We start from the raw sequence: 22,601 nt of genomic DNA, 5'->3' as shown, positions 1-22,601 counted from the left end.
AAAAAATTCAAGTTTAGCATTGCACCGATGTGTTTCCACACTCATTGAATGACACGTTCTCGCTAGCTCAAAAGGCGCCCAAATTATATCACCAGCTTCAGGAGAACTCCTTCCTGAACCTCCACCGCAAGCACACTTTCTTCCCTCACAATACCCTGCACACTGCCCGCCATGCAAAAGTGCGCGGTACACTTTGACACTCCACGTGGGAGCGCCCAATTTAATCCCTCGCACTACCCTCCTCCTCGAGCGACCAGCAATGGCTGATCGCACGGGACTGAAAACCCCGCACCGCTTCGCGCTCTGAGTAAATTCTGTGTAACGTGTGCACGCTTACAGCTTCGAGAACTCAAGCTGCTTCGTTCCTCAGCGACTGTACATGCGAAATTTCGCGCAAGGCAATATTAATTTTTATTTATGTTCGACCGATACTATAAAGAGAAGTATAGAGAAACAAAACAGGTAACAGCGGCCCGCTGTACTCTACTGCGGTAACAAGGGCTTTGCATGAGGAAGGTGCACGGCAATTGGAGCACTTTAAGCCCTCATTCTTGACTTGTTACATTTTCACTAGTACTGAGCCACAGAGGAGCTTCCAGTATGGAAAAAGCTAGGGTGAGAGCAGCCCCCGCTTTGAGCACCGCTAAAGCACAGGCGCAGTGCCTCTTCCGCATCTTCACTTGCATCTCCTTCAACGCAAACACGGTACGAAGCTGTGGCGAGGGAAAACGCGGCGATAGCTGTATTTTCTATCTTCCCGTAATGCAACGACTTAGAAACCCTGGAATAAAGTGTTGGTTTTTAACGTAGTCATACCGAGCAGAGGCGCGAAAACGTGTTCATTCTTCGCCTTTACTTACTGGCATCAGCGGACGTGAGGCCGAGCCGAGGACCGCGAAAGGCGGAGGCAAAAATCAATCAAGGTAGCACACAAAAATACTAGGGTAGCGCGACTGTCGGCGCGGCTCGCTCGAGCAAAGAGCGTGCAAGGTGTCCAATGGCGTGATATAAACACACACAAAACAGAGGCGATGCTGCAGCGCGGCCTTGAAAGTTTCGCATGTCACGTTAGAGCGGCGTGCGAACGCTCGCGTTCCCATGGCACACAGACGTATTTACACTAAATGGCATGAGCCAAGCTCTGTACACTAAGCGACACAATATGAGAAAATCAAAACCGAAACCATTAGCGTTCGCCAACATCATCATCAATCCTGATTCTGCGACGCAGTTACGGGGAGCTCGGTTATAGTCTTAGAAATAAGTAGTTAGTGCAGCCATGTAGCGGCTGCGGCTTCCAGCATGAGCCCAGCTGCGTCGCCTGTAGCTGCCCGCCTCTGCGAGCTTTCGTTCGCAGCGCCGCCAGAAGCAGATGGTTGTGAATAGTTGCATTTTTTCGCCTAAATTATTATCAATTTGATGACTTAGTAATTAAAACAAAATATTTTGTCATTTAATATACAAGTATGTGACAAAAAGAGCTTTTGCAATGCTTTTTTTTTTTAAAGTGTGTAACGTTAGGCGATTTTAGCGCCCCTTTTCCGTTCGCTGGCTGCGGATTGTGCGTCTCATGTTGGCCGCGCGCTACACTACTTTTTAGTACGCTGAAACGACTCTTTGTTGACGGAGTGCGACGGTTGAGATGTTGTGGGTGCCTTTCTTCGGTTTGTTTGTGTTGAATATGCGGCCTCGTTAGTGTTGTGGTAGTGTGACTGAACTCGGAAGGTGACAGATAGCTCCAGTGCTGCGGAAGACGTTCTTACGCGCATGCAGTGCTCAAAAACTGCTCTGACGTACTGCACCCAACCACGCCGAGAGCGGCCGGCGCCCGATGCCCGATAGAAGAAACGGCTTGCCGCGAACGTTGACGAATGTAAGTACAGAACTGGAAAGTGACTTCTGCGATGTGTCGGGGGGATGCATGAGGGCTGCGAATGCATTTGGGTTGGTCTTCACGTCTTGTTCGCAGTGAGATGCAAAATGCGAGCACCACGCGATCGTTTGCAGAGAGAAGGTGTTCTGACACGCTCGCTTGCCAACTAGGCAACTTTTAACCCGCCGCCTTGCGCTCTTTGCGTCAGCTCCTCGGCGGAGAAGTTATGTGATAGAATTTGGTTGCACGCTGAGAACTATGGGGTGTTGCTTGATTCGTTATTCCGACTGAACAGGAGCAGCGCGTGAAAAGGAGGCCATAAGAACGAAAAGTGCTTGCATCGGCGCGCGTCTTTTGATTCTGCTGTCTGAGTGTTTACTGGATATGGAGCGTTGCCCGTTCCACATCTCAGTCACGTCAAGTGCGGTGGTTCTTAATACCTCTGGTCAACGTAACGACGATTAAACATAGCAGAACCATTCCTTTGCAGTGCAGCTGAGGTAATCGCACAGTGGAAAATTTGTTGTCATTTTATTTGAATTACATTCAGTACATTCATGTCGTTCCCATATTTTCAGCCCGAAGTGATAAATTATAACGTGATTCGCGAATAATAGCTCTAAGAAAAGTATGACTAGCTTTGTAAACCATTTTTATGCAAACTATAGGAGGCGTAGGCAATTAATCGTTAGCCTCCACTCCTGAACAAATTGCACTGAACAGCTGGAGGTTGTAATGGGATGTGGCTTCTGTGATGATGTTTATGAAAGCATGGCTCTAATACAGCCTTTCTTCAAATGTGCCCGCAGTCAAGCTCTGTACAGCTGCTCCACCGGTATCATCACGCTACTTTTGCACCAGCTTTCATCTGTCGTCGAGCCAGTGCTACCTCAACCGGAGGCAAATGACATCAAGACCAGCTGGTGGAGCCTATCAGCCATTGACACTGGATATCAAGCATGTGCCACTTGTAAAAGGATACGTACACGAGTGGGTATTTTTTCCTTGTCTTTTTTAGCCTGACTAGAATCTTCTGGTCCAGGCTCCCTCTTTCTTTCATTTGTTTTTTTTTATCTTTTAAAAGAGGACCAGGAGAAAGGGAAAAGATATTGCGGGCGTCATGAAAGCACTCCCCTAGTCAAGCGCATGGTGTTATAGTGTGAAATTCTTTTTTATAGTTTTTTCCCTCATGCCTCTCGTGCTTGGGAATCTTGATCATATTATAAACCAAATTAAAACAATTATCTGCTTCATGACCTTTATACAGTAATCTAAAAACAGCAAATAAATTTTATAGGTTTACTTCAGCAGTACCTACCTCTTACAAGGTATGGCATGTTTGAAGTGAACCAGTGGTGTGGTAACTGTATGCCAGGCATAGCCTAACGGGCATAATTGCTTAATTGAATATTGGCGTTCAAGTGGAGCACTCTGCTTTAGAAGCATAGGTGTTGCTAGCATCAATAATTGATACCTTACCAGATTATCCTTGCATTACATGAAACCCTGTAAAGCTTATATTGAAGCTGTACAGAAGAAAGGTGCTTATTCGATATGGCATGAGCATTGCTGAGGTTTTCTTTCACACTCTCTTTGTCACAACCGACTGCACTGTACAGTTGAAATGCATTTGGAATTGAGTATTGGTGCATTGTTATTTTTATTCATGCCGAAGTTCAGTTACTGGTTCCATTACACTAGCTGAGCCTAAGTCAATAAATATTGCTGTGACCTTAACATGGCCCCTTGCTGTACTTGAACCAATGCGTTTGATGTTGCCTCTCTCCCGTGCCATCAAGGTTTGTAATAAGCTGTGCAAATAACTTAATTTACTTTCTCGAGGTATTTATTGCTGCAATTAGTAACAGGTAATTTCCTAAAGAACAACCTAAGTACTCCTTTGGAACACATGTTTGCTTGTTTCCCTTGTATTCTTAACTTAAACAGATATGAGCAGGCCTCAGCACTGGAGGAGTGTGCAGTGGGACAAATAAAAAACTGCCAGTCCAGCTGCTCCCTTAGAGGCACATTGCTGAGGCTTTTATCACTTGCAAGTGTTGTATCTGACACAGTGTGTGCCTTAATATTTTGATTCATTTGCTTTAGAGTGTGCCACTCTTGCCCTGAGAACTTGCTCACCTCTGTGCTCTTTGTTCATACATTTCCCCCTAGCACACCTGGCATAGCTCCAAATGATGCTACATTATCTACAAGCTGGTAAATAAAATGAACAGCAAGTAAAGTTAAGTTACTCCCTCCTAGCCGCTCTAAGGGAAAGAAACATATGGGTTATACTGGAATGTGTTTGTGCCATCACTTTTGAAAGCAAAAGCTGCCTGAATTTTTGTACAGACAAATCAGAAACACAAAACAATTTTCATATTTGATTATTTATTTATTTATTTATTTATTTATTAATACTGCAATCCCAGGAAGGGATTTTCGCAGGGTGAGCATACAGAAAATAGGTAAGTACAAATATTAAGAAAAAAAAAGTACAAAGGCCACAAATTAATAATAAGCAACAAAAACACAACAGCAAAAATGAAAGGCTCAATGACGTAACACAGCAGAAAAGTACAATAAGGTTTGGGGCATATAAATACACTACTATCAAGTCATCAGTGAACATGGTCAACAGGGAATTAATTAAATGAAGAAAGAGCACCAAAACGATCACAATATTAAAGTCAGGTCATGAAAAATTGGAAACAGGAATGCATGACAGAGGACATTATTGTGTACTGAGGTTGCCGATAAATGATGTTACAGGTAGCTGTAGGACTTCGTCGTTAGTAAGTTGATTCCACTCCGTTACTGTTCGCAGAAAAAAAGAATATTTAAAGCAGTTATTACGCTGGGTGAAAGGGGTGGTTGTAAGATTGTGACGTTGTCTTGTAGAATAACCTGAAGAGAAGGATATTAGTCCATCAATGTTTATTTTAAAATGACCTTTGACCAATTGGTATAAGAACTTTAGTCGAGCAACGCGATTCCTTTCGGTTATAGATATTAAAGCAGCCCTGTTTAAGAGGTCACTTACTGATGTGCGTCCATAGCTATTGTAAACAAAACGTACTGCTTTCTTTTGTATTTTTTCAATTTTATTTACGTTTGTTTTGGTGAATGGATCCCAGATTATTGCCGCATAATCTAGTATTGGAAGGACAATCGATTTATACGCTAAAAGCCGAACTCGGGGTGTGGAAAGTCTCAATGCACGCCTAAGAAAGAAAAGTTTACGGTTTGCATTATTTACAGTTTGATCAATGTGTTTAGTGCAGTCAAGGTTGTCAGTAATCTATAGCCCTAGATATTTGTAGTGTGAGACTTCGGAAAGAATGTTGTTATCAAATGAATATTGGAACATCAGTGGACTTTTCTTGTGAGTGATTCTCATATACACGGTTTTTTGAAAGTTGATAGGCATCTGCCATGCATCACACCAGGCATTAATTTTATGAAAAGCCTCATTAAGTTTTACCTTATCTGACATGTTTTTAATATCGGAGTATAGCACACAATCATCTGCATATAGTTTAATATTAACAGGAATGTCTTTCACGATGTCGTTAATGTAAATGATAAACAAGACTGGCCCAAGCACTGAGCCCTGAGGGACGCCAGAGTCAACAAAAACAGTTTGAGAGGAATGTTCCCCAAAAGAGACATATTGCTGACGGTTATTCAAATATGCTTAAATCCAATTAATGATTTTGTTATTTCTGAGTGTGCTATTAATTTTGGAAAGCAGTTTTTTGTGAGAGACCTTATCAAATGCTTTGGCGAAATCCATAAAAATGGCATCTGTTGGGCTACTATTGTTAATAGCTTTCACAAAATCGTGTATAGTCTGAACTAATTGGGTACAAGTAGAATAACCTTTCCGGAATCCGTGTTGGAAATTTGTAATAAAATTGTGTTGTTCAAGAAAATGGGAAATGTGGGTGTGTATTATGTGTTCCATAATTTTGCAAACTGTCGATGTTAATGAAATCGGTCGGTAATTATTAATGTACTGTTTGTTTCCATTTTTATGAATTGGTTGGACTCTGGCTGTCCTCCAGTCGCCCGGAACCTGTCCTTCGTTTAGAGACCTAGAAAAAATTATGAACAAATACTTGGACACCCATTCTGCATACCTCGTTAGGAATGCATTGGGTATTTTATTAGGCCCAAGGGATTTTTTTACGTTAAGATTCAAAAGCATTTTAGTTATACCCTGTTCACTGATGACAAGATCAGGCATCGGAGGTAAGCATGTTTCGAACACAGGTTGTATGCCATTATCCTTAGTAAAAACGGATTTGAAGTATTCGTTAAAGGCGGTTGATATTACCTTTCCGTCATGTGTTAATGTGCCATTGATTTCAAATGCATGAGAATCCCTAGATACTGGTGAGATTGTACGCCAAAATTTTTCAGGTGAGCTAGTTATAAAATTAGGCAACATATCGCCAAAATAATTTTCTTTATCAAGTGCTACTTGTCCTCGTAGTTGACTTGACAGAGCGGAAATTTTATCCAGCAGGCCTTCCGGTTGGACAACTGCTTGCCTTTTCTTTTTCAACTTTTTTAATTTTCTACGCATTTGTATTGAAGTGCGGGAAATCCAGGGATTGTCACGTTTTGTCTTTTTAACAATGCTTGGCACAAAACGGTTAATACACATCATAACCAGATCCTTGAAAGAAATCCACAGATCGTCTACATTTGCGGTAGACTTCGAAAAACTATCAAAATAAAAGGATAAGGTATCGATTATTGATGTGTCATCAGCGCGTGAGAAGTTAGGAAAACATGACTGCTTTGGATGCCTGTCAATAGCGGCATCAGATAAGGTAAGGAACACGGCCTGGTGATCGGAGATTCCTGGGATTATTTCGCATTTTGTTTTAGTACTAATAGATCCGCTTACGAAGAAAAGGTCCAGTATAGATTTAGCGCCATCGTGTACCCTGGTGTACTCGTCAACAAGTTGGGATAAATAAAATGCAAATGCTATGTCCAACATGGCATCACCTGTTTTGTCGTTATGGGTTTTGAGGGACATCGTGCGCCAGTCAATATTAGGCAGATTAAAGTCGCCAGCTATAATTATCCGATCGCCAGGTTTTAAATATGTGTTCATGTAAGTTTTCAAATCATTTAAAACCGATATGGAAGAAGAAGGGGGCCTGTACAACACACCTATAATGCACCTGATTGTACCACAATATGTTTTACTGAAAATGCACTCTACATTAGGCACATCAGGCATCCTTAAAACTCGTAATGATTTCTTGTATATCATACAGACGCCGCCACCTCTTCCAGTACGGTCTTTCTGGAGTACATTGTAACCAGTAGGCACGAATTCACTGTCGAAAATTGCATCGTGTAACCATGTTTCGGTCAGCACAGCAATGTCTGAATCGTTAGTAAAAAGGAGCCTTTCAAGCTCGGTTACTTTATTGATTACACTTCTGCAGTTAATGTTTAAGATTTTCAAGGATGTAGGATCATGCTTTTTCTGTCAGTTTTTTTTTCTTATTGACCAATCTGACACGCTCTCCTTTCTGGGCATCCCAAGCAAACATAACACTATCAATGCTAATTTTATCAAAGACCAGCTTTACCTTAGCGCCATTTGCTTTTTCTTCCGCTGCGCTGTCCCATAAAAGTTTACGTAAGTCACGCACGCGCTTTGAGAAGTCTTCCGAGATAGAGTACGACGATCCTTTTTGTTTGTAGGCTGCTTGTAAAATGGATGCCTTTTCCCGATAGTCAAGAAATTTTATGATAACCGGTCTAGTTTTGTCACTGGATTTACGCCCAAGCATATGAAGTCTTTCTATACCTGTAGGTGTTATACCTATCTTCTCTTTTATTATGTCGTCTTTCACTGTGTTCTCAAGTTCTTCAAGCGTCTAGTTTTCTGACTCTTCTAAACCGTAAATTATAAGATTATTGCGACGGCTTCTGTTTTCTAAGTCTTCCACCTTATTCATCAGAAAGGACAACTGGCTGTCAAAATCTGCTATTGTTTTTTCTATTTCGCTTACTTGTTTTGTCAGCGTGCCTAGTTTGGACAACTGTTGTTCAATGCTATCTATTCTGTTGTTTAGTGTAACCATTTGCTCTTTTATTTCGTTCTGACCGTCGATAATTCCTTCAATAGTTCCTTGCACTTTCTTTTGGCCGTCTAGCAGTTCCGACAGCAATTGCTTCTCAGTTGGTCCCGGGTTTGTCTCAATATCGCCCGAAAGAAGTAAGTTAGTAGGCAATAAAGCAATGTGCGCCAGAATACATTTGAAACACTGTGGGCAGGGCAGCAGCAACAGAAACCGGTTGTCACTACGATAACAGTACATGGAAACGTTTTTACTAACCTGTAGAGCAAGACAAAAATGGTTGCTGAGCATGTTGCCGATACTGCTGCTGGCCTGCCCACTGAAGAAAGTCGATGTTGCTCGCTCTTTTAAAGGGGCTTGCTGAGCCATGTGATGTGACGTCACAGTTGTCGAGATGAAGCGATGCGCTGTCAGTTGCGGAACGGAAAGCAATGTAATCGCCGGGCACCTGGCACGAGCCAGATTTTCCGATGCCGGCTCACTGAACACATCCACGTCGATTGCCCTTGATGCGTAGGCGCTGGGCCACCATTCATTCCCGCGATGCGAGGGCTCGTTGACCAGGTCAAACGACGTAGCCACTGGGTCGCAGCCACGCGGTGGAACTGGTCCGCACAGAAGGGACGCCAAAATCTGTAGAGCAAGAAAAAATGGTTGCTGAGCATGTTGCCGATACTGCTGCTGGCCTGCCCACTCATGGCCTGCATCTAATCTTCACGTGACTGGAATGGCTAAATATCTCTTTGTGGTAGCCTAATTAGGCGTAACATGTTAATGTCAGTTCCTGTGAATATCATTCAGTCTTTGAATGTGGGGACAGAATTGAACACAACAACATGTTATAGCTTTTTCTTGTTCAAGGAAGCATTGCATTTAGCTCTAGTCTTGTGACTGCTGCTTATGCTATTACTCAGCAGCCTTATCAAACTCACTCGGAGTGCTGAATTTTAGTGCACATTTAACTGATTGTTGCTTCTCTGTGTTTCATTCTATTAGAAGTTACTATAACTGTATACCTTGAATGTTTTCTTTTGCAGTTCTCTTGCTGCTGCATTCCGCCATGGAGGAGAGGCTACCTGTTAATTGGTGCACACGTCTCATCACTAGGACGCTACCTCTTCCGCTGGTGACGCAGACAAGTAACGACAGGGTTAATTGGAGAGACACGAGAGAGGTCTTTGCCCTGCAGTGGGCGTAGTCGGGCTGATGATGATGAACAAGCAGGCTGCCTTTTATTGAGGACAAGTGTCAGGATAGTGCACCAACAAAGTTGCTTAAGAATTTCTGTGCTGATGTATGTTTATTAAAATCAGTTCATAGCTTGATATCTACATCCATGTGGACATTTAGCATATGTTTGGCATCCTGTTTGACTTTTAATTCACTAGTGTTTGCAACCTTTAATGTTGGGCTTAAGACAGTGTAAGCATTGTTTCAATGTGTGGGATTTTTTAGCTGTTTTGGAGAGGTGTGTGTGTATGCATGCACAGTTTTTTTCCACAGGTTTGTTATGTGGCTCATGGAACCTTTATGTTACAGAAGAAATTATTTCATTTCTGTGTTGTACAGGAAAGTGATCAGTATTTATATGCACCAGGTGTTTCAAGGAAAAGAATAAATAGTTTTCAAAAATATGGCTTTTGCTGCATAGTATTACCAGTGTTAGCAGACACGAGAAAGCTGGTGAGGTGTATTTAGTAAGCTGGTTAACTAATTTCTGATAATTAACTTTTTAACTAACACAGGTTTGCAACTGGTAGCACTTAGAGACTTTTAGCCAGTCGTTAGTAGTAGCCATATCAGTTTTTAGAATGTACAAAACATGATTACTTTCGCCGCTGTGGCTCGACAAAATTTGGCTGCATCGTGCGAAAATACATGCGCTTTTGAAAGCACGCAGAGAGAGAAATCCCTCCAGTTCATGTAACTGCTACAAATCTCTAATTGCAACTAGACGCCTAACTCTGATAGTTAAAAGGTTTGTAGCGCCCGGCGACGCTATAAAGCGCCGGCGCTGAGATCGGCGTTACAGCGCGCGCTAGAGGAAAATAAAGACGGACAGCGCGTGCTCGTGGCGCACGCCCGGCACGGGCAGTTCGGAACTAGAAGCCTGCCACGCTGGTCGTCTCTTGCTGGTGCTCCGCTGCGACCCCGCAAAATCCTCAACAGTGGTGACCCGGCGAACCGTGCCTTCTATCGCAGCGGCGTTCCAGCATGGCGTACTGGCAGCACCCAAGTTTCGACCCGCCGCTCCCGGCGTTCCGGCCTGCAGGCGTCGGCGGGTGGTTCGCCCAACTGGAGGCTGCGATGTACCTGAACGGCATCACCATCCAGCCGTTCAAACACGAAGTCCTTTGTGACATCCTCCCGGCCGACCTCCTCCGTCGGCTCACCTACTCTGCTTTCGGCGGCCGGCCATACGATGAGCTGCGTGCGGCCGTCTTGGCGGACTTCGGCGCCTACTACGTTCCGCCGCCGCTCTACGACGCAGCGGACCCGTTTTCGCCACCGCCAGCCTCTGTCCCTGGACCGGCCTCGCTCGCGACCACGCAGCCTTCATCAGAACCCAGCCCGCCTCAGCAGCCCCTCGCCGCATCGCCGCCACTCCCGTCCAGCGTCTCCAGCCCGGCTGTCTCTCTCGACGCCACACCAGGTGGGATCCGCACGAGCTTCGCCTCGCGTCCTGCTCCCACTACTATCCGACCCGCGCCTCTGGCTCTGCCTCCTTGCGCTTCAGTGGCGTTGTCGCCAGAGCCTCCTGCAGCCAAGGACGACTCTGCGGCAGCAGCCGTGCCGAGGCTTCCGGCATCTCCATCTACCTCGTCACTACCGCCAACAGCTCTGCAGGCCTCTGCTGTGAGGTTGAAGCCGTCGCCCGCTGATGCTAAAGAGCCCTCGACAACGACCAAGCCTCCTTGTCACACTCCCAGCCCCTCCGAAGGTCCGCAGAGCACTACTCGTCATCAGGAGCAGGATGAGAAAGCCAACCCGATGACAGCAGTAACAAGCACGGCGATCGCCTCCAGCCCCACTTTGCCTGAAACAGTTCCTGACCCAGTGTCAGCGCTTGCTCTCAAGCCCGACCATGCCCACACGCGCATCAGCACTGGCCAGTCGCTCCGGATGGCCACTCCCGCTTTACCCCAGCACCTGGAATTGAACCCAGCAACTTCCTCCGTCATCACCACAGCTGTCACCGTTGTCTCGTCGGTCACACCTGTGCCAACCCTAGTGGCCGGACCGCACTGCTCGCGCCCTACATCAGGGGCACCTGAGCCATGTAAGCCAGCCATTTCCACCAATTTGGACGACTTGAAGCTGGCGCTACAGCAGCGACACGACACCACGATAAAGACCACATCTGTCCACGGAGCCGTTTCGACCGCTCCCTTGCTTGTGACGGCGTACTCTGTGTGCCAGCTTCCCGCCGACATCAGCTGCAACGGTCCAGCACCAATGCCACTTGTGCCAGCGGGCAGCCCTACAGTCGGTGACGGCCCCACCATGGCCTCCATTGCCCTAATATGCTTTGTCAGCTCGGCACCCTGCATCATTCGCCCATTGCGCAGCAGCCAGGCTCGTCCACCTGAATCCGCGCCCTCCACCCGACGGCTCTTCCCGGACCCTGACATGAACTTACCGGACCCTCCCTCCATCGCGTGACCTCCATCTGTACCCCGTCGGCGCGTACATTTCGCCGTTCCGTCTAGGCGGGGGGCCCTGTAGCGCCCGGCGACGCTATAAAGCGCCGGCGCTGAGATCGGCGTTACAGCGCGCGCTAGAGGAAAATAAAGACGGACAGCGCGTGCTCGTGGCGCACGCCCGGCACGGGCAGTTCGGAACTAGAAGCCTGCCACGCTGGTCGTCTCTTGCTGGTGCTCCGCTGCGACCCCGCAAAATCCTCAACAGGTTCATTAATAAAGATTAGTTACCCACCTTACTAGGTATGACGATTCACCAGTTTTCTGGTGCCTGCCAACACTGGTAATACTATGCTGAAAAAGCCATATATTCATCTCAAAATACCTGTTTTTTTTTAAAATTACTTAGTCTTCCCTGAAACACCTCGTATATATGTAAGAAAAACCTAACGGTATTTAATTCACGACGTTTTGGTTGGAGGGCCAGCCGTTTTCAAGTGTACTACACCATTTGAAGCACACAGCTTTTATTTTGAATGCTGTACTATACTCGAAAAGGCTGGTCCTCTAGCCGAAACATCGTGAATTAAAACCTGTTATGTTTTTCAATTTCTATTTGTCAGTCATTGTTACTAAGAGGGAACTGAGGGGAACTGTGTCGAAGGCAATATTCTGTTCCTCTATTGTTCTCCATAAAATATTTTGATGCATCATGCATATCTTCTAGCGCATATGTACACTTGTGCACAATAAATGTAATAATTTGCATTTTGCTTCTATTATTCTTTAAGCAGTCCAGGATACAGTGTTCACAAAATGATTTTGAAGTGATAACAGTATGTTGGTAAAAGTGTTGTACTGTGTAGTTAAGACACAGTTTTCCAAACGTTGATGTAGAAATTATACTTTCTTCGTTCTTGAGTCTTTTGAATAACGGTGGCCAATTGTCGGAAGACCGTTGATAGGGTGTTAGTAGACATTGTCGGCATGTGGTTGATAAGAGGTGTAAAGACTTTCTATGTACTTGAGTCTTTTGGATAACGGTGGCCAATTGTCGGAAGACCGTTGATAGGGTGTTGGTAGACATGGTCGGTAAGGGGTCAATAGGAAGTGTAGAAACTGTCGATAAGGGGATCATAGGAAGTATAAAGACTTTCTATGTACTTGAGTCTTTTGGATAACGGTGGCCAATTGTCGGAAGACCGTTGATAGGGTGTTGGTAGACATGGTCGGTACGGGGTCAATAGGAAGTGTAGAAACTGTCGATAAGGGGATCGTAGGAAGTATAAAGACTTTCTATGTACTTGAGTCTTTTGGATAACGGTGGCCAATTGTCGGAAGACGGTTGATAGGTTGTTACTACAATGTATAAAGACATTCAAAAGACTTTCTGTTCAATGTTGATAGGTTCTATTAACAATTGTCGAAAGACTTTCTAAAGAATGTTACTAAAAATTTTTGTAAGGGTTCTTACTCTGATTGGGCCAAAGTTGTCTTTTCTGCTTACTGCCATATGTACTAACCAAATTCATATGTGCATTTCCTGCAGGACATTTTTGTTCATGAATAAGGACAATCATATTATATGTTTCTCTCGAGAGAATGGTGATCGCCGTCATGAGAGGCAATACGTTTTCTGTGTTGCATTGCAAAAAAAAAAGGGCAAATACGGATAACCCCTCGCTAATTACTAGAAGGGAAGTTTTCCGCAACGTCAACCCTACATTAGTACTTAAATGCCCATCTTGAGCACGCATTTCTTTTTTCGTAGTTTGATAACTACGAGTATTTTTTTACACTGTGCACATTTCTACATCGAGAATTTTGTGGAGCAATGCGCCTCTGCAGCTAAACCTTTCAATCAGTCAGGATACAATTGTTCAGTGGTATGCGAACGCTCCACGCCACGTAGAAAACGCGAATGCCAGAAAGAAAGGCAGCGGATAAAGGTAAGAGAGAAGTGGTGAAATATGGACTACTGCAAGATAATATTGCCAACAGGCGACCCTTGCTACAGCTAGATTGAGATGTTGCTTAGCCGAGTGTGACTGCACTTAACTGCCAGTGTTGTGCTTCTGCACGAGGTGCTTTCAAAAGCATTCGGTTCTTATGACATTCGAGTCGTCGTAGCACCTAGGGGCCGTTCGTGTGTGCATTAGTTCTTATTGTCTTAGCGTAGCCGCTTGGAACAAAAAATTACGGCTGATGTGTAAACATTACAGAGGCTCTGAAACACCTTCCGAGGAGAGCACATCAACTAGCTGAACGGCTGCAATTTGTTCTCATGAACATCTCAGCCGAATGTACTACGCGCACCATAGAACTTACAATCACGTGCGAAACTTGGCGAACTCTTTCCGGCGACGTCCTTTTGCTCGCACCGGCCTATGCCAGTTCAGAGATGGCTATCGGTTAGACTATTTCAGGACGGGTCAGGAAGTTCCGACCCTGAGGGTGGGGCCGGCGGAGGGGAGCCGACCTTACAGCGTGCAAGATGCTACGAAAACGCATTAGAAAAAAATAGCTCTCCAATATTCGGGAAGCGGCGTTCGTTAACATCCCAGGAATACCACTACTTTAGTAGGGCCCCTTTAAGTTTGTAAATTGATGGTCGAAATATATGGCAGTATTTCTGTTATTTATTTCCTGCGGGAAATCGAACCTAAGACTTTGGCTGAGATGGCGTAAAAATTTGTTGAATTTTCCGCCTCAATTTAGGAGCCTAAGTACACAACAACAGCTGTTCTCACAGATAGCCTTCGTCAGTGATGATTCGCTGACCATGATTTATAATTCATTATAATCAATATATTGCCGCCGGTAGACAACAATGAGCGATTGAACGAGCTGAAGGCAGACGAAGACGACAACCAAGTTCTCGCTGTGTTCTCGGCGCCGCTCGCAGCTGTCCTCTTCGCTTGCGTAAATAATTGTAATTATGTTCTTTGTCGCAACAATATAGTAAAAAAAAATAAACCGATAACTGCGCGTGCGCGCAAAGCGACAAAAGATAGTGTTGCCTTGCAATAGAAACATAAAAATAGGAGCTCATTTAAACTTAGGGTAGGTTCGCGGACCTGCATTTGGTACGAATGCCATTCGACTCAAATGGCTTCTCAACGTGCCCGTATGAAGAGCGGCTGCGCAGAAAGGCAGGAAAAATAGAGCGGTGCCGCCATCAAAGAAGAAAACAGTTGATTGATTGATGAACTGCCGGTGGAGTGTCCCGCGAGTTCCTCTGGACAAAAAACAAAAAATGGTCGCGCAACAAAAGCGTTGAAATCAATCTACTTGCGGAAAACCAAGAAAATGTTACTGATATCATCTTCAAATTAGAAACGTTCACAGTCATGCCTCTTACTGCCGAGTACCTAGAAGCCTGTAACGCTGGTCCCTCGAAGTCTGAGCCCAGCAGAATCGTTGCACAATTCACTGGGCTTTAAAAATGATTCAGCCTAGCCGAAAACGCATGGAAGCTACAAGTGCACAACAGTAACTGAAAAATATGAAATAGAGTCGTTTTTTTTTTTAAGGACCACCTGTGTACTCTGCTCGGGAGCTTTGCGCGGTTTCTGTGGTTATTGTAAGCGGCCTTTGGCAGCTCGAGCCTCGTGCTTAGGGGGCAGGTCTTGAAGCGGAATGAAGTTGTGATTACTGAAGGGACCGCCCATCATATAAGTCAGGAGCTCCTGCTTTTCAGTATTAACGTAGCAGTGCGCACAGATTCGGCGTGTAATCTGTGTGGAGGTCCAACACTGTCTTTGGTTACCATCCCCAGAACTGATACGGGTGCTTCCACTGGCTCTTACTACGTAGATGTATCCGGGGTTATGTCTGCAGGTGAGGAAGGCGGGTAAGTTAAAATTTCAATGGTCCTCACTTCATGTGTCCCTTTTTGGGGGTATAAAGATGGTGGAGAGACATAATTTTATGCGTTTCCGTTTATCAGAATTTTACATTGGTGTCTCAGGCCGCACCTAGTAAAATTTGAGGGTGGCCCACCGGCTCATAGAAGCTATCTTCGCCAGTGGCTCACTGGATGCTCGCTGGTGTCTCACGCCGCACCCAGTAAAGTTTGAGGGTGGACCACCAGTGGGCTGCTCTCAAAGTTTATTTAGTGCGGCGTTGGAGCTACGAGGTACACGGGCTAAATGGTTCGAAAATAACTGCCGCACTGAAATTGTTAATGATCGCCACTTGTCCGCAGCGACTGGCATTCCTATCATGAAAATAAGTCTCGCGGTCTCGCGACGCGAATAAGCTGGTTTCTTATCACACCTAAGCAAGATGATCTTTCTCTAAATTCTTTAACAGGGGTGACCACTTTTCGTAAAGATGTGTTGAAGTTGCAAGTCTGCTGCGTCTTTCATCGGACAGGAGGTGATTTCATAGAGAGGGATCCAAAAAACGAAAAAGAAGAGACTGTATGGAAAGGTGAAAAAGCGAAATGAGTAAGGCGTGGCGAAAGGAAAACTGATGGTCCAGAACGTGAGTTTACATGAAGGGCGGAAACGAGTTAAATTATGAAAGCGCGTCAGACACAGGGCTTTTTCAACACTTATGTAGCAGAACGTCTGAAAATCACTCAAGACAAGAGAAAATGACAATAAGAGAGAAGTATAAGAGCATGTTAAAGCTCTCGGAGAGTCCAGTCATTATGGGATGCCCGTCACCATAATGAAGATCGCTACACGAGCATATCTTTCCGATTGGAAACTAAAACTGGGTCTGATCACTATGAGCATTACATTTTTTTTTTGTGCGACACAAATTCTGAGAGGTAATATTAGTAGTAAGCTTAGGTAGTCCACTCGTGCAAAGGAGCGCTCCCGCTAAAGCCCTCTTCAGTGGAGTCAGTGCACTGATTCTCCTGTTTGGACCGCACTGCACGCTGGGAGCAGTGCGCTGCATGGTCAGCGTAGCAGTTGTTGCCGGCGATTACGGCTGCCGTGAACGCTGCTTCTTCGATAGTTTTCGGTACTGCTTTTCTTCCACAAAGCGGATGCTTGGCTACCATTAATAACGGAAACAGAGGCCTTGTGGTGATTTCTTGCTTCACTGTTAAAAAGGAACTCTGAGAGGAAAGGCGCTGCACCAGCAACTGAGTGCTGTTTCAGATACACGTGCATCACACAGTGCTGCGCGGCTCAAAAACAACATGGTAAAAAACAAAGAAGCAGCAGCATTTTGGTTTGGTTTGGTTAATTGAGGTTTAACGTCCCAAAGCAACTCAGGCTATGAGGAACGCCGTAGTGAAGGGCTCCGGAAATTTCGACCACCTGGGGTTCTTTAACATGCACTGACATCGCACAGTACACGGGCCTCTAGAATTTTGCCTCCATTGAAATTCAGTTGCCGCAGCCGGGATCGAACCCGCGTCTTTTGTATCAGCAGCCGAGCAGCAGAAGCAGCATTTTACTACTGCATGCGTCAGTTAAGAGCGCCAAATTATTAAAAAAAACACTGTATGAATCGCATTTTTATACCATAGTCTTCGCGTATCAACATCCGCAGGACGTTTAGGCAAACTGAATGAAAGATCGTCCTGAAAAACATCACGGGGGTGGGACTAAGTGTGTCCGTTGAGAAGGGTTGTTTTGTAGGCCAGTTGGTCATACATATTTCAAGAAATGCTTCGGCGCGGCAGACAAGGACAAAACATAGAATAACACCACAGAGCGCCATTGTTCTATTTCACATACCAGAGTAAGGTAGTCTCTTTGTGATGTAGTCTGGGGGAATATTAGAGCAACAGTCAATAGCTGAAGTGACCTTTCTGTGAAAGCCAGCTTGAGCATAGACATTTCTACGAAACCGCTCGGCGTACTTTGGCGCATTAAATTCACTGAAGCTCACACGTGGCTTGTAGTTATCGCTTTGCGAACAAGGCGCTCGCTAAAAAGATGGTCTTAGTGTGAGTCACTCTGTGATGGCTTCACAGACTCCTTCGCTCTCCAGGAGTGCGCTAATAAAAGAGAAAATGAGCGTTGCATAATGAGAAGAGTTACTGCAGATAGGTTTGCTTAAATAATTAGTTACCGTAAATGAAGCGCACCTGAGAAAGAAAAGAATGCAATAAAGCTCCATGTGGTGAACTCTTAGTGGTGTGCAACGCGTGAAGCGGCCTATGAGCCGCGGAATACCTGTTTTTACCATAGCCATATATATACATTATAGAGTCGGCAGATCTTGTCGTTTAATGGACCCTGATGAAGAACGGTCCTCCGTTCGAAACTGTTCGTATTAAATGAAGATAATCGGAAAGTTGCGATCCCTTCTTCTACACATATACCAGGTGTCCCAGCTAAATGTAACCAAGCTTTTAAAATAACACGAGGTGTCCTAGCCGTCTGAAACCAAATGAGGGTTGTTGAGAGTCGCGTGACCTAGTCTGGAGTATCTTTTTCGTTCTTCAAGGTTGACTAATACGTTAAGCTTAATTAACTAACTTTTTAATTATTGGCTTGAAGAACAAAGTGTCAATGGAAAAGTTGTAGATCGCTTTGAGAAAAAGCTTACTGAGACATTTTCAGCAAAGTAACATTTACGTAAAGTAGTTTTTTTTCCCGGCCTTTAACCATAATCCGCACAATACGAAAAAGCTTCCACATGACAACTGTGCCACTCCAACGTCCCAAGACGCGCCTTAAAGAATAAAATCCATTTTTTCTGAAGTCCTCTCCTCGATGAGACTTTGGGTGCACATTGGGGCAGAAGTGAGTGAGCAGCTGGTCACGTGACAACTTTCTTTTAAAGGCAATAAATGAAGCTACGTAAATTGTTGGTTGATTGGTTTATTGGGGTTTAACGTCCCAAAGCGACTGAGGCTATGAGAGACGCCGTAGTGAAGGGCTCCGGAAACCTGGGGTTCTTTAACGTGCACTGACATCGCACAGTACAGGGGCATCTAGGATTTCTCCTCCAAAGAAATTCTACCGCCGCGGCCCGGATCGAACCTGCGTCTGTCGGGTCAGCAGCCGAGCACCATAACCACTGAGCCACCGCGGCGACTCAGTTGGTTTCACTGGACTAGGACACTTCGCCTTTTTTAAAAGTTTGGTTACATTTACCTGGGACACCCGGTATATATATATATATATATATATATATATATATATATATATATATATATATATATATATATATATATATATATACACGAGGTCTGTTAGAAAAGTATCCGACCTTTGGCCGTAGAAAAAAAACTTGCATAACTGGAACGTTGCAAACCTAGTCACCTTCAAAGTAGTCTACTTGGGACTCCACACACTTCTCCCAGCGGTGCTGCCATTGTGCGAAGTATTCCGAAAAGGCCCCTTTCGGAATGCAGTTTAGCTCAGCTGTCGTTGCAGCCATAATGTTCTTCCTTGTCTGAAATCCCGCTCCTTTCAATGGCATTTTAATTTTGGGAACCAGCCAGAAGTCGCAGGGGCCATATCAGGACAGTAAGGAGTCTGTTGAACTATAGGAGTCTGGTTTTTCGCCAAAAAATCTGAATCGAGTGCGAGGAATGTGCGGGAGCATTGTCGCGATGGGTGCGCCAATTTCCTGTTGACCTCAGCTCCGGGTTCTTGCGCCTCAGAGCATCACGTAGGCAACGGAGGACATCCCTGTAGTACTCTTTGGTCATTGTTTGACCCTGTGGAGTGCGTACTCGTGGTCTGCCACACAGATAGTGTCAAAGAAAGCACTCAGCATCACTTTCACATTGCTGCGCACTTGGCGGGCCTTCTTAAGTCTTGGTGACGTGGAATGTTTCCACTGTGACGACTGGGATCTGGTTTCCGGGTCGTACCTGTACACCCAAGACTCGTCAGCAGTGATTATGATGTTGATGAAGCCGGGGTCACTGTTTGCGGAATCCAGCATGTCCTGTGAGACTTCAACACGAAGCTGATTTTGCTCCACGTGAGCAGCTTCGGCACGAATTTCGTCGCAACTCTCTCCATGGCCAAATCTTCGGTGATAATGGAATGTTCGGAAAAATTGCTCATGTCCACCTCTTCCTCAATTTCTCGGATAGTCACGCGACGGTCCCGGATCACCATAGCGTTCAGTTCGGCAATGACCTGGTCATTTTGGCATGTTGATGGCCGATTGGAGCGTGGCTCGTTCTCCACCGATGTGCGGCCATCTTTAAATCAATTGTACCACTGCTTAATCTGTGTGCTGCTCATAGCATCGTCACCGAAAGCCGTCTGAATATTTCGAATGGTTTCCACTTTGCTGTCGCCCAGTTTATGGCAAAATTTGATGCAGTAGGGCTGCTTCTTTCACTCCGCCATTTTCCTTGCAATAAAAAACCGACGAGAGCACTGCGCCCTACCTCACTCAACTGCTGCGTCCCAGCGACTGACGCTATCGGCAGGCGGGAAAAAATTCGTGCATGCGCATGAAGGTTTAAGGTCGACTGATGCAAGCGCGCTTGTTTCATATCCATCAGGTGTTCGCAAAAAAAAAATGAAGTCGGATACTTTTCTAACAGACCTCGTATATATATATATATATATATATATATATATATATATATATATATATATATATATATATTCAAGGAGATGACATTCGCGCAGCAAACTTCACGCCTTGGCCCCGCCGCCATCAAGAGCTAGCGAGCAAGCGGACGAAATCTGCTTGGCGCACTGAGCAAAGCAGGGTAGGCAGGCGGAAAAAACGTTGGGCGGAAGGAAAGGAGGCATGCAGGGAATCACCGTTGGTCACCGTGTCTGTTTTAGATTATGGCGTGAAATCCTTTGCGGAAACTACTTCGTGACTTTAGCCACACTTTGCGATAACTCAACTCAGATAATTTGGGCGTCTCCCTCCGGCGTATGCAAGAATTTGACGATCGCCCACCCAAGCGATTGCCGCAGGCCCGCAGCCTGCCGGCGCCGCCGATGCGGAGTCAGCGGACTCGTCTGCCTCCTAGCAGCGCGAAGCTGATTGGCTCGGTAAAGTGACCACGTGACTTTACTCGCGACGAGCGCGAAAAACCGCCTTGAGCCAGTACATGCCGGATCCGGCGCTGTCTGCATAGAGAAAGATATTGGTAAAGAGCGGACACTCCCATAGGGCCCAGCGGCCCATTTGACTGCAGCGCACCAAGCGGGCGGAGTCTCATAACATCCGGTTTCGGTTTCAACGCGCGCAGTTTGAATGGCTGCATGCGCTGCGCCTCGCTGCCTGGGACGACTTCAGGTTCCGGTTTCAGGGCGCCCGGTTTGAATGTTAGCATACGCCGCGCCCCGCTGCGCCGTTGGCAGCGTATATTTAAATAGATTTCGAGTGCTTTTGACCAGCCATGAACGCAGCTGCATCACAGCCTTTGCCAAATATTAGCACTCGACAAAAGACACCAGGTTTTGAGTGAAATGAGAACATTTATTTTGTGCAACATAAACAAAGCCGTGGGATGCGGAAGATGGTTCCTGGCCTCCTGCTCAAGGTGATCCTGTTGCGGCACCACGGCACACAGCAGGTGTTGCCGACGGGTGACATCACCTGAAAAATTCGCAAGTATGGTCATTCTTAGTCACCTTATATTGTAACTCTGTAAACAGTGAAAAGGTGCGAAAGCGGCGAGGGAACGAAATTACGAGCGGAGTAAACATGTTTTTGCGAAACTCGCGTGCTGAACGTCGTTGCGCAAAGTACAATACACATACCGTACTACACGGCAGATGCCAATCAGCTTTTTGCAAGCATTTCTACATTCCCCGACGTTATTGTCTACCTTCGAAAACCTCGGTGGACAGCAGAGTACGCGGTTTGTTCGAGAATATTTCGTACAAAGACGGCCACAACACGGACTACGAACCAGAAGTACACAATGTGAAATACACGGGTGCAACGTATGTTTTAAGAAGCATAGAAAAATTAAACTATCGGCGCAACAGTTCTTGGTTTTCAAGCTCTTAAGAGTTTAGAAAGCCCGACGCGTTGCCTTTTTTTGCCGGTTTTCAAAAGCGCATCCCTGTGTTGTCAATGCACGGGCGAAATGTGCGTTTCCACGAGCGCAGATAACGGACTCTTTCACACGTACTACATACAAACATACGTACTACAAGAGTAAGGTTTTCGAGCTTCTCGTGCGTCATCTTTTTTTTCCACCAGTCTTGAAAACTACGGTCCCGTACTTGCTGCGCGGGAACGGTCGTCTTCGCCGTTCGCCCACTTTCAAAAAAGTAAATTTTAACCTTACACCGACAAATGTCACCCATAAGAAGTTACATATTGTCGGGGGCCATACAAAAACGTGACGTCCCGAGAAAGCGCGAAACCAAGCAAAACTAACCGCTAGGCACAGCGCGTCGGGCCACAGGCCGTGGGCAGGTTTTTTTTTTTGTTTCTACGCACCGACCGGCGAGGCTGCATCATGCAGCATAATTCCTCCCGCCGCTCCCGCCACGGCGTAGCATGACACAGCGTGCGCGCGCCCTTCACAACTGCGCCGGCGTACTAAGCTAGAGTGCTCGAAATGCAGCGTAATTTTGCATAAAGTGCTTGAAATGTAGCGTACTTTTGCAAAAACAAAACATTCCTTCCTTGACGTTGTCACAAACTGCAAGAATGCCGTGAACAACAGCCGGCTGGCCACAGAGCGAGCGCGCCGCTTCACGAACTGCAGACAGGCAACGGCGGCCGGCGCGGCCGCCTAAATTGCTTGCAATACAGCGTACTTCCACAAATAAACATTTCTCACCTTGCCGCCGTCATAAACAGGAGGAGTTCTGCGTCGAAGGGCAAGAGAGACGAAAAAAATTGCGGTCTGCCCGCACGAGCAAATACGCCGCACGCTTTCACGCGCACAAAACAGCCCACACAGTGCTCCGTTGTCTGCCACTCGGATGGGTCTGAGCCGCCGCGCCGGCTACCCGCCCGCGCGCGCGCGCGCGTTTAGAGACTGGTGGCGCCATCCTGGAGTTGGAAGATTATCTAGTGGAGGAGGAGGATTGCGCGTCATTTCCTGGGGCC

General features: G+C 45.9%; 1 protein-coding gene across 2 annotated transcripts; it reads left to right on the top strand.

Annotated features, from left to right (window-relative positions):
• Positions 1-1,643: 1,643 nt before the first annotated feature.
• LOC149326570 (uncharacterized) lies at positions 1,644-12,395 on the top strand. 2 transcript variants are annotated; one of them, XM_089565076.1, is made up of 3 exons: positions 1,644-1,873; positions 2,683-2,863; positions 9,024-12,395. In XM_089565076.1, the coding sequence occupies exon 3, from the start codon at positions 10,201-10,203 to the stop codon at positions 11,647-11,649; it is 1,449 nt and encodes a 482-aa protein (XP_089421202.1). In that variant the 5' UTR covers positions 1,644-1,873; positions 2,683-2,863; positions 9,024-10,200; the 3' UTR covers positions 11,650-12,395. The 2 variants fall into 2 exon arrangements, with proteins under 2 accessions (XP_089421202.1, XP_089421203.1); XM_089565077.1 differs by lacking the exon at positions 1,644-1,873 and having other exon boundaries at positions 2,612-2,863.
• Positions 12,396-22,601: the final 10,206 nt, after the last annotated feature.

Source organism: Amblyomma mixtum, chromosome 10, assembly GCF_055824585.1.
Source record: "Amblyomma mixtum isolate Tamu chromosome 10, ASM5582458v1, whole genome shotgun sequence".
NCBI lineage: Eukaryota > Metazoa > Arthropoda > Arachnida > Ixodida > Ixodidae > Amblyomma > Amblyomma mixtum.
Note: the sequence above shows the minus strand (reverse complement) of the source record. Positions and strands in the feature narration are given on the sequence as shown.